The 12,361-nt window shown below is 37.0% G+C and overlaps 1 protein-coding gene across 1 annotated transcript; it reads right to left on the bottom strand.

Moving 5' to 3' along the window:
• Positions 1-3,766: 3,766 nt before the first annotated feature.
• On the bottom strand, positions 3,767-12,103 carry LOC139119982 (ribonuclease H2 subunit A-like). The gene is made up of 6 exons (XM_070683954.1): positions 11,889-12,103; positions 8,532-8,730; positions 7,825-7,912; positions 7,471-7,608; positions 7,095-7,309; positions 3,767-3,966 (listed from the first exon to the last, which is right to left on the bottom strand). Exons 1-6 carry the CDS (start codon positions 12,019-12,021, stop codon positions 3,825-3,827), a joined length of 915 nt encoding a protein of 304 aa, XP_070540055.1. The 5' UTR covers positions 12,022-12,103; the 3' UTR covers positions 3,767-3,824.
• Positions 12,104-12,361: the final 258 nt, after the last annotated feature.

The raw sequence follows: 12,361 nt of genomic DNA, 5'->3' as shown, positions 1-12,361 counted from the left end.
TTTTGCTATAGCTACTAAAGACGTATGCCCCTTGCCACATTACAATTAAAGTAATCGATCAGATTTGCGTACTAACAGGGCATTTTACCGCATAAAAGTTTCATTTTATTTTATTATTACTTTTTGAATCTCTTGTGCTGTTCTTTGTCTTTGTGAACACGCAATTTGTACTTGGTAGGGGCGGTAAATAAGTGAGAAACTTTGACAAGGGAGCCCAGGCATGTTCAATCATATTAAAACGACTATGATCAGGTGCATTACAAGTGAGAATAAAGACATCTAGTGGTTAGAGCAGATGCTTATAAATAGCACATTTAAAAATATAGCGTCAATGACACTGTAGCTCCCATCCTGGACTATTTAGTGTTTGTTCTCTGGTCAGATATTTGAACATGTGTGAAAGGAATAAAGTGCATGAAGTGAAAATACTTAAATGAAATGTACTGGAGACAGTGAAATATGTTTAATGTAATTATTCAGAATATAAAATGAAAAAATACAGAATTAGATATATCGAATACTGTGATACAACCATTAACTCAACAAGTCATTTACAATGACATAGTCCCCACTTGTAATAGGAGTATTAGTCTTGATGGGGCAGGAAAATGTGGTCATTAAGAAGTATCACTGGAGTGTATATGTTGAGATCTATGGGCACATAGGTCTATGTCGTTGTTCCCAATTTGAAACACATGAGGCATGTCTAAGTTATGGTTCTAAATCGGGAAAAAAGATCAGACCTCTAGCAGTATTGGCCAGCCAAGAAATACATATGCGCATTATAAATGAGGTACAAGATGTGACATCTTAAGGTCTAATATCCAAGGTCAAAGGTCATCGAGGTCACATGACATTTAAAAAAAAAAATTATATTGCTAATTAATCCCTATATGCCAAAAAATCAGATCTCTAGCTCTATTCGCTTGCCAAGAAATAGATGTGTACATAATTAATGAGGTAAAGCGTGTGTTGCCATAAGGTCTCCCATCCTACTAAATACAAAGGACATAGCACTTGTGGTTACTTATTTATTGACATAAACATATATTTTAGGTAAAGGTCATCGAGGTCACATGACATTTGGTCAAAAAATTTCTCTCCTATAGTTATCCCTATATACCAAAAATCAGACATCCAGCTCTATTGGCTCGCTCAGAATGAGATATGCGCATAATTATTAAGGTACAGTATGTGGCGTCATAAGGTGTCCAATCATACCAAACATGAAGGGTGTAGCACTTGTGGTTACCGAGTTATGGACAAATATGTATATTTGAGGTCAAAGGTCACCGAGGTCACGTGACATTTTGTCAAAAAAATTGTATTGCTAAGTTATCCCTATATACCAAAAATCAGACCTCTAGCTCTATTGGCTCGCTCAAAATTAGATATGCACATAATTAATGAGGTACAATATGTGGCGTCATAAAGTGTCCCATCATACCATACATGAAGGCTGTAGCACTTGTGGTTACTGAGTTATGGACAAATATGTATATTTGAGGTCAAAGGTCACCGAGGTCACGTGACATTTTGTCAAAAAATTGTTTTGCTAAGTTATCCCTATATACCAAAAATCAGACCTCTAGCTCTATTGGCTCGCTCAAAATTAGATATGTGCATAATTAATGAGGTACAATATGTGGCGTCATAAGCTGTCCCATCATACCATACATGAAGGCTGTAGCACTTGTGGTTACTGAGTTATGGACAAATATGTATATTTGAGGCCAAAGGTCACCGAGGTCACGTGACATTTTGTCAAAAAAAATTGTATTGCTAAGTTATCCCTATATACCAAAAATCAGACCTCTAGCTCTATTGGCTCGCTCAAATTAGATATGCGCATAATTAATGAGGTACAATATGTGGCGTCATAAGGTGTCCCATCATACCATACATGAAGGCTGTAGCACTTGTGGTTACTGAGTTATGGACAAATATGTATATTTGAGGTCAAAGGTCACCGAGGTCACGTGACATTTTGTCAAAAAAATTGTATTGCTAAGTTATCCCTATATACCAAAAATCAGACCTCTAGCTCTATTGGCTCGCTCAAAACTAGATATGTGCATAATTAATGAGGTACAATATGTGGCGTCATAAGCTGTCCCATCATACCATATATGAAGGGTGGTAGCACTTGTGGTTACTGAGTTATGGACAAATATGTATATTTGAGATCAAAGGTCATCAAGGTCACATGACATTTTGTCAAAATATCCGAGATATCTGCGTGAACGGATGGACTCACGGATGGACGAACAGATGGACATGACCCAATCTATAAGCCCACTGGACTTCATCGTGGGGACTAAAAATTGTGTCACTGCATCCTTTTTGCAATATGAATACGATGAGAAACTAAATTTTTATTTTTCGTGGCCTTATACATGGGAGTCTATGGACGTGTAAACTAAAAATATGCAAATTTCACCACAATTTGCCCAAATTTGGGAAAGGTCACTCCTATGCACTTCCATACCAAGTTTCAAATCAATCGGACTTGTGGTTTCAGAGCAGGAGATTTTTTAACCAAAAATGGGAGAAAGTTACAAAAAATTCATGAAAAATAGCAAGTCCAAGATACTGACCCAAGATGTGCACAATCATTTCATGTCAGCCCAAAGTACTTACATGCTAATTTTTCATGTAATCTGCTCAGTGGTTATTGAGTTTTTTCAATTTTGACTGTTTTTACATTTTTTCACTTAATTTGCATATTTTTGGCAATGACAACTTCATTTGAACAAAATCTCATCTACAGCCCATCATCCATGTACACACCAATATCAAGATGAAATGTACAGCGGTTTTGGAGTTTTTGATGTTGATGGACAGACATACAGACATACAGACATACATACATACAGACATTTCCCTAGCCTATAAGAATAGCTTCCAGTGCCATATATACATATGGCTATGGGAGCTAAAATGATACTTTTGTCTTTGTATAATTTGATGAATGAAAGGTTTAGGATACAATATTACTATCGGTAAATTGTGTTTGTGGCACAAACGAGATGGAAACAGTTACAAAGTTGTTGGCACGAGTGTGCAGTTTTTCTTTAATTCAAAATAAACACACGAAAACTTGTGATCACAAAATAAAAGTGCGAAAGTGAAGTTCACTAATTGAATGGAGGTCAAACCCCCTCCCCCCCTAAACGAATGAATTTTGCTTTTTGAACTTCTGCGACAATCTGAGACGGTCCCTTAAAATGTTAAAGTTGACCAAATTTCAAGATAGGTCAAGAAATCTGATAAGATCTGAGAGTATCCCTGTCTCAGTATGGTTATGAACGCCGTAAACAGGTGGTTTAAACTGCTGTAATTTTGTTTTCAAAATACTACCAAAATTCATTTTCTTTCGAGTGAGTATGCCCTCTATGTCCAAATCGAAAAATGTTCGGATGGATGCTTTGATGACGTGCAACAGTATTCAATGTTGATTTCTTTCCTGGTGTGAACTCTTTTGACTGAGACACCACCCTTTTATAAATCAGTAACAAAGATTAGATGTGCTATAAATTGAGTATCAATTTAATTATGATAGTTGACTTGTGTTTTAGAATTATCTAAATGTATTCAGTCTTACCTTATTCTCACCCTAAATTTTCTTTATCTACATCCCCTTCATTTTAAAATTATCGTTTAGACAGGCCCATTTTAGCAGGTGTTATACAATTTCACCACAACAAGCATGACCACCCATCCAAAATGAAAAATGCATTGGTATTATCTACACACAGACATGACATAATTATGAAAAGAATATCACTTTATTTACAAAAAAGTACAATCCAGCACACAAAACTTTAAAAGTCTGTCACAAGTTTCAGATTCCTTTCATTAAAGAATTGATGCTTCTTTAGTTTGGGATCTGAACTCTTGGCTCCAAAGAAATTCTTCAGGGATTGCGTGCCTTTGGTGTAGTTTTCTGCTTCATCTTCATCCTCCCTGAAGTAAAAGGAGCCATGGGTAAGGAATACAAGTCACTCAGACTGGCATGATCTGTGTTCTCATCACACATTACACACACTCGTGTAAGTAAGGATATATTTTAAGTGTGTAAACAGATTAGGAAAGTTGTAGTCATTTAACTGAAAAGATGGCAAATTCAATATGGTTTTCTGTTTTACATGATTTAAAAATTCATAAAAGTGAAATATTTGGAAATCCATCAATTCCAATATTGAAAAAAGACAAATGCACTATTCTTGAACTATAGTTGTGTAGGTCATTTTCACCCACACTCATGGCCTGAGATTAATTAGTCTAGAACATTCTCAAGGTCACTGTCCTCCACGACCTTGAATTCAATTAGTCATGTTTGGAACCCTCTAGAAATTTGATTAGTCTGTAAGTGGAGATATTTTTGGAACAGTAATTAGCATATCAATAGAAGTTATAGGGGACTCCATAGCTTTTCAGTCAAGACATTTGGAATCATGTCTCTGACGTTACTTCAAGACTTTGGAAACTCCAGCAGTATTAATTTCAAGACTTTTCAAGACCTTCACAGCAACACTGGATTTATTCTGTGAACTTTGTGCAACCTAATGCCTGCAAGCAAGCCAAAGGACTGTTTACTTTGTCTCAGTGTCTGAATCAACCTTGGACTTTGCTCCCTTGACTTACCGATTAGTTTTATTTTTTGTCATAAATTTCGTTTTAAAAAGACACTGCTGAGTTCACCCTTTTGTTTGTTTTCTCTCACGTAACAAAATTGGGGGCTTGTCCGGGATTGTTGTGATCAGGCATGCTGTTACTGGCACATTAATTATAGGCAGAGTATCTTTAGAACAAGCAAAATATTAGTACTGAAAATGATGATGCAGAAAACAGTGAAATTCCTCGGGGACACTATTATACATTGTTCATGTTGGGAAAAAAGCATGATTAATCAAATTTAGTCAAAGTGGCATTACAAGCTGTGATGACACTAAATGTGTATGATCAACAGAGAGTCATGATCAAACGAGAATTAAGCCAGCCTCCTAAATCATATTCATTTAATGAGTGCTCATCTATACATGTACATGTCTCTCTACTGATCATATCATTTAGTGTCATCACGACTTAATAATTCCACTTTGACTAAATTTGATTAATCATGCTAGTCTGGCTAGTCTGAAATGTTTAGTTCCTTACTTTCCAGATATTTTTTACAAACATATCACTGAAACTAGGACTAGGTAGAAAGTGAAATCTTCCAGTCGATATTTTGATAATCAGCTGACGCCAGTATGAAGCAAAGGTAACATCTGATAGATTGTGTATCATCTCAAAATGCCTCTCTTGTTTAGCATGGACAGAGAGTGCAGTGTTCTCCCTAGGCCCTTCAAGCATCACGTCTCCGTGACGCTTGCCTTGATCGCCGTGACGCTTGCTACAATGCCGTGACGCTTCAGATTTTTCCCGACACCCTTGATTGGCAGCCCCACTTGACAGCTCAGTGTATTCATTGGCATGGGACATCTGCCAAAACTAGCCTTATCAACATCGTTTTTAGTCCTGAATAGACTTTTTCGTGTCGATTGACGAGTTTACATTAACCAATTGACACGTACATAGGTGTTGAAAAACACCGGCCGAGCGGCACATCGGTGGCCGCGACTTTGATCATGTTGATCGAGCGCCGTGTCAATGGCCGTTTATCAAGTTACGTGGGGGATTACCGTGCCATGAAAATGCTGGTGGTCAAAGTTATCAGTCAAAATTGCGACCGTTAAAAAAGTTTATAAGGCGTCTATACCTGATGACGGTTAGTCTACATGAAATCTCCATGGCAGTATTACGAATGTGCATTTGTATTTTAATTGTTTTTCTGTTCTTGTTGTTGAGACAAACGGTGAAATTATCAGAGCAGGAGAACGCGAACGGTAGAGTTTGTGGGCTGCACACGTTACGTGTGCGTCATATTACGCTACGCTGACTTGACCTAGTTTCTCGATGTTGGGGTCACTGTCATTTTACAAGTTTTTTGGCTAATCGTGCAATCGTTCTTTCGCATTCTTGTCATCTTTTTTTTAATTTTGCGCGTAGTTTGTAAAAACGTGCGGCTGGATTAACATTTTGGTCGCGAAATGATGTCCACAGTGGCATGTGACGTAAACTGGTCAGGAGATTTCCAAGATGGAGGTCGATGTGTGGGTTTTGAGCGTTTCGCGCTGTTTTCAAGTTCAGGTCTCGTTTCAGGTTCGCTAAGGAGGCAAGTTACTAAAACGACAGGGGTTTCATAAATTTTGGTGACAGTCTCTCTATTCATTGAGACCGTGACCGTAATGTGTTTATGTGCTCAAAAACTCGCTGGGGTACACAGCCCTGTGATTGTGTGGCTTCGTTGCTCTGTATAATTTCGTAAACAAGTGACGCAATGTTTCATCGCAAATGTTTCTCCATGCAATGAGAGTATAAGTTGAATTTTTACAACTGAAGTTGGACTGCTGAAGAAAGCAAGATGTGACCGTTCAGTTTTCATGTATGAATTTATTGCAGTTCATGGTGCCACCTGTAAACTTAATTGTTTATTCCCCTGATATGTATGTTCATGCAGCAGTGTGTAAGTAAATAAAAGGCATATTAAATGACTACAATGAAAAGTGACTTTTATTTGTGTGTATGTATTTAAATATATGTTAATGTATGCAAATTAATTATGTAAATTTTATGTAAATTTCCGACATGCTTGCCCTTGATCCTAGGGACAACACTGGAGACTGAAAAATCCGTCCCTCTAGGGCACTCGCTACGTGACCCCAAGTCTAGGACAAACATACAGTAAGAAAAAGGCTCAATTCTTCGACAGTGTTAATACTAGTATTAGAGTTAGGACATGTAAAACAGTACTGATTATAAAGCTGATTTCTTTCACAAGGATAAAGTTACATGTATACAAATAGACTGCCATTTTTCTTTTTTCAATACTTCATTAAGTGCTTCACATGTCAGAGAGTTGTGTTATAATAATGTTTTACTTTCGAGACAGCAGTGTTACCCTTTGACGCTTCAGTTGTTTTACTTTGTCACAGAAGATAATATCGTTGCACTAAAAGTTTGAGGTTAAAGTATCCGTCATGACTCACCAGTTAACAGGGATGGCTTTGTCTTCCAATATTTTATCAGCTGTAGACCAACTGAACCTGACAAAGGTAGGAAAGCCAAATACTGGATCCATCACATCCGCCAGCCACTGCTTTGTGGCTGGGTCGTTGGGATAACCTGATCCATATGCCAATCCATGGAATTCATCCAGCCCTTCTGAGAATTTCCATGCTTTCACAGTGCGATCCCTGCAAACCTAACACATTGAAATCGAAACTGATAAGCAACTAGATTGTGCATGGCTTTCTTGCACTGATGTATGTTTTAAATTGCTTTGAAATGTACTTTTTATTTTTGAATCTACACTTCTACAGAAACTAACATAATTTCAGATGGGAAAGAGACACAACCACTCACCTTAGCGCATATACTGGCAGCACTAACTATAGGAAACTTGGCATCAGCTTTTGGTGTAACAGTTATTTCTAAATCTGGAAATATTCCCTTTAGGTATTCCTGGTATTTACCTGCATCTCCCACAGTATCGACATAGACCTGTGGTTATAGCAAAAGTATGAGAAGTTAATAATCTAACACCATTAACACAGTTGTCCTCTTTAATATTTTTGCTTCAACTGACTTGGACAAGTGTGATTCCATTCTTGGAATTCAGTTCTTGCCTGACTCTGGACATATTTTTTCTTCTATTTTTCCTTGACATCTCATGACAAAGTAGAACTGATAACATTATTTTTTATAAAAGAAGCTTACCTCTTTGACATTGACACCATGTTCCAGTGTAAGTTTGAGTAGGCCCACTGCAGAGTCCTTAGAAATCTGATTCAGACTACGCTTGCTTCTGTTGACCCAAAGACAGACAGAAAAGAATCGTTCAAATATCAAGACCCTACCACTCACCACACTTCAAGTTGCATGTGATCAATACCATATCTAAATGTTGTTCCTTGAATGTTGTTCTTTGACATGCAGACACTAGACTTGAATTCATCCATGAACGATTTCTGCTCAATACTTCTTTTGAGGAACTCAGTCACTCAATCTGGACTTTGTATTATCTCATCCAATAGGCACAAAATGTTTTGGCAGATATGAAATAATGAATCATGGAGGTAGCTATCTCCCATAGGCGAATTCACACAGTTCTACTCTCCGTTGCAATTCAAATACCATGCTGTCTATGTCAAGTTTCACACAAAGAAAACATACAAGTTTTCTTATACTTTGCAACAATAATCAGAAAGTGACAATATCCATATTTTCATGCAAAGTCTTAGTCCTAAGTGCAGACATTCGTGTTTAATAATCAAATTTCTAAATCTCAGTCAGAACACATAACCATCTACGGATACAAATGCTATCTTCAACAGCATATTGATAATGATTTCTTCAGATAACTGCATGCAGAGGCACATCAATTGATCAATCATCAAAATACACAGTTTAGAATGCATGCCTACCTTTTCAGCATGTCATTTGATATTGTATTTGGTGAAATGATATCTGTCTTATAACCTATAAAATGTTTGGCTTCATCAATTTTACTGAACAACGCCTCCCTCTGTTCTTCCGACAGAGTCTTTGAATCGGCGAAACCCATCTCAGCCAGCTGCTCGTTTTGTGAAATTGGGCAGTAACAGATACCATACACCATGGGACCTACAAAGAATCATAGGAAATTGTTTATAATGCAGACAGAAGGGGCATTGGAGACATCAAACTACACTGGTAGCAAACAGGCTGCCATATCTGGCGTGGCATTTTTGCTAACCGAGGGCGGTAGTTGTTGCTGTATTGAATAGAGCTCCATAATGTTACATGAAATAGTTTAGGTGCAGGTGTTTTTGAGTTACAGTAAATGTGCGACATTAATCCAATAGTCTTACATTGAAATTTGCACTTAAACTTCACATATTCACGATGGGCAATCATCAATAGTACATAAACGACTTAGATGATCAGAAGCAATCATACATTTGGCAAACCTGAAAAATAATTAAAATGTAAGATCCACTTTCAATCCCTATGCCCAGCTGTTTTTTCAATGCTGAAATTAGTTTACAATCCTCTTTAAAATAAAACAGCAATTGATGTTCTTCTGTTATCTTAGTAGATATTTGGCACGACTAAGAATTTTTTTTTAACAATACATATGTTGACTCACTGTTATTACCACAACCATAGACCAAAGCAAGAGAAATTTTCTCTGGGGTTTATGCTATGCTTCAACCAGGTACTGTTTTCGTTGTATCTTTCTGAAGGCGCTATCGATAGACTGTACATTGCCATTTATGATTAAAATCTGACAATATCTGACATTATTTACTCTATTACTTCCTTTGTAAAATACACAGTTTGGAATATTGGAAATTTGGTTACTCTTAAAGTTTCCTTTTAGGCCGCGTTCAAAAAAAATGGTTAGGGGGGGGCTGGAGGAATCGCGATTGAAATCTTATTTTTTTCAGATCCCCCCTCGATACCCTCAAAAATTTTCAAGTCCCCCCTCAATACCCTCAAAAATTTTCAAGTCCCCCCCCAAATTACCATGTAGCCGCATATTTATTAGGAATGCACGCAGAGTAAAAAAAACATGTAATGTGTCGTTCTGCATAATGTTCAACACTACCTCTTATCAGCAGGTTGTAGAGCCATATACCTAGGGCAAGTTCTTAAATTGATTCATTTTTAAATGCATCAGTGAACTTTTTGGATTTCTCAGTCTAAGCCGACTTGAGTTTATCCAACTCTGGCCAGTTCAATGGCACCAGCTGAAAAGCACACAAAATGACAATTATGAGAGAGTATGAAAATTGTGTATTCCTAGCTACGTTTAACCAAATTGTGAAAAAATGAGCACAGTGACCTACCGAAAAATTTTTTCTCAAAAGTACAAGACATATACAACTTAGATGCCACTTATAAAATGTTTTACAAAATTGACAATACTGGAGGGTTAAAATATTCCATGAAATTAAGGTTTTAATCTCAGAAATTTTGGGTGTAATAATGGCAAATTTGATAAAAAATAAAAGATTCCATTTAGTCACACATTTTTCCATTTAAATTAGAGTCTTTACTGTTCAAAGTTTTACTTTTGTGTTATTGGTACAATGAGATGTGAAAATTTCATTCACTGCATGAACTTGAAATGAATGGTTTTATATATTGATTTTAAGTGATTTTAGAAAAACTGACTTTTCATCGTACATTTGTATAAGATCAAGTATGGTGACCCCATCTTTTTCTCTAATATTTGCCTGATTGTTCTCATATGCCAGAATTCAAAAATCCATGGTAACTGTTAGTCCCTAGTCTTCTATGTGTTGCTGTCTGGCTGGATCTTGTGTACAGTAGATGTATGTTTCACTGTCAATTGAGTGTCCTATGACCGAAACTCTTCTTAAACTACATCAGAGTCAGAGCTACGTGTATCACTGTCACTGCCAGTTTGTAGTAGCGGGCAGTAGTTGTATTAGCTTTTTATTTTGACAATATTTTTGTTCAGTTTATACAATTGTGTTCTTGTTCTACTCCCTACAGAATGTTGAGCTATCCAGTATTCAGCTTGCCAACACAGCCTACGTGTACCGTGCATTTGCATCATTCAATTATCACCAATATTTAGACAAACAGGCTTTGTTGACAAACTGAATATTGTGTTTTTCATCAGCATGCTGTAGAGAGACACCAAGAAACTGTGTTTGATACATTGCATAAGAAATATTGAAAAATTATCAACAGTTGTAGCTCCTGCCCCATTACAAGGCAAACTTGTTCTACGAAAATTTAATGGCATTTTTACATTTTTAGACTTTTTCGAGATTAAAGACATAAAATATGACAAAACGGTTCTAGATTTTGTTTAATTATATTACTAATATTATAACCATTGGATGACATCAAAATGTTGGGAGTTAAAATATTTTCAGAGCAAAACTTTCAAGTCCCCCCCCCCCCCTCGACTACCCCAAAAATTTTCAAATCCCCCCCCTTCACCACTTTTTTTGAATGCGGCCTTAATCGTAATTATGCAATTAAAATGTTATCTTTCCTCATGGATGAATTATATTTCACTTATAAGATGACGAACAGAGCTGAGGATTTTATCACAAAGTTTCAAAGCCTAGTAAGACTTGAAGGAGAAGATGATCTTTGTAGTTAAATGACTGAATTTTTTGAGGGGGTTTTCAGACAAGTTGCATTGTAATTTTAACGCATTCAGAGTCATGTACATTTGTTTTACTTGCGAATTTGTTGAAATGAATTGATCTTTTTTAAAAAAATTATGATTAAAATCCATCTGTACACATATCACCCACAGGTTCTCGAAACGTTGCCTTTAGCGCGTATCGGCACTATAGGCTAGCTCATTGATACTGAGGGATTTTTAGTAACAATGAGCACCTATGCACTGCCAATGCACACTAGATGCTAGGCAATGTTTCGAGAGTCCGTGATATAACTGTAAACACCTGGGTCTCGGTTCACGGTCACACTGTTATGCGAATGACATGAACTAATCAACAGTTACATGATTGCATGACAAATTTCAGTGGAAACGTTGACGCAAAATCCAGAAGATATGACTGTCATATATTAGAACATATTATTATTATATTATGTTAAACATGATACAGAACCACACGATATCTCGATGTATGCATTAACCATGGAGCCAGACACAGTCTGTTTCTAGCTTCATGCAAACACTCACCACAGTCTCGCTTCTGTACACTCGTCTATGGGTCGAATAGTCCCAGAGCTGAATAGCCCACCAAGAGACTGTGCAAACACTCACTGATTCAGATGTCACCTACCTAAAACTGGACCTCGACCAGCTTCATCGATTCCGAAGCAACAAGGTTCTGTTTTACATATTTCTGGAATCTCCGATTGCACTATATGATTAATACTGTTATCACGTTCAAATTCATGCAAGTCCATAGCCATTTTTGTGGTGAATGCAAGTCCAATGGCAGTGTCACCACAACAAAGATGGAGGTCAGGCACCAATGGCAATCTCCCGCGAAATTTTCAATATGGCGCATGCGCATTTCTGCGCAAGTCAGTTGGCCGGCCCGCATAGCAAGAAACAAAAAAGTTTGTCAATTCTGGAACACGGTCCCTCCAGTTTGTGGAACGACCGTATCTGGAAGTATCAAATAATTCTTCATTTTAGCAGAAACTTTACTTTGCATGGTTTATTGTTTATTTTTTTTGTCTTGTGAACTGATTTTACCACGAGTCTGAAATAAGGTGAATCATCATCATCATCCAGTTAGGTCAAACC

Source organism: Ptychodera flava, chromosome 20 (genome assembly GCF_041260155.1).
Source record: "Ptychodera flava strain L36383 chromosome 20, AS_Pfla_20210202, whole genome shotgun sequence".
Taxonomy (NCBI): domain Eukaryota; kingdom Metazoa; phylum Hemichordata; class Enteropneusta; family Ptychoderidae; genus Ptychodera; species Ptychodera flava.
This window is presented reverse-complemented; position numbering and strand designations above follow the sequence as displayed.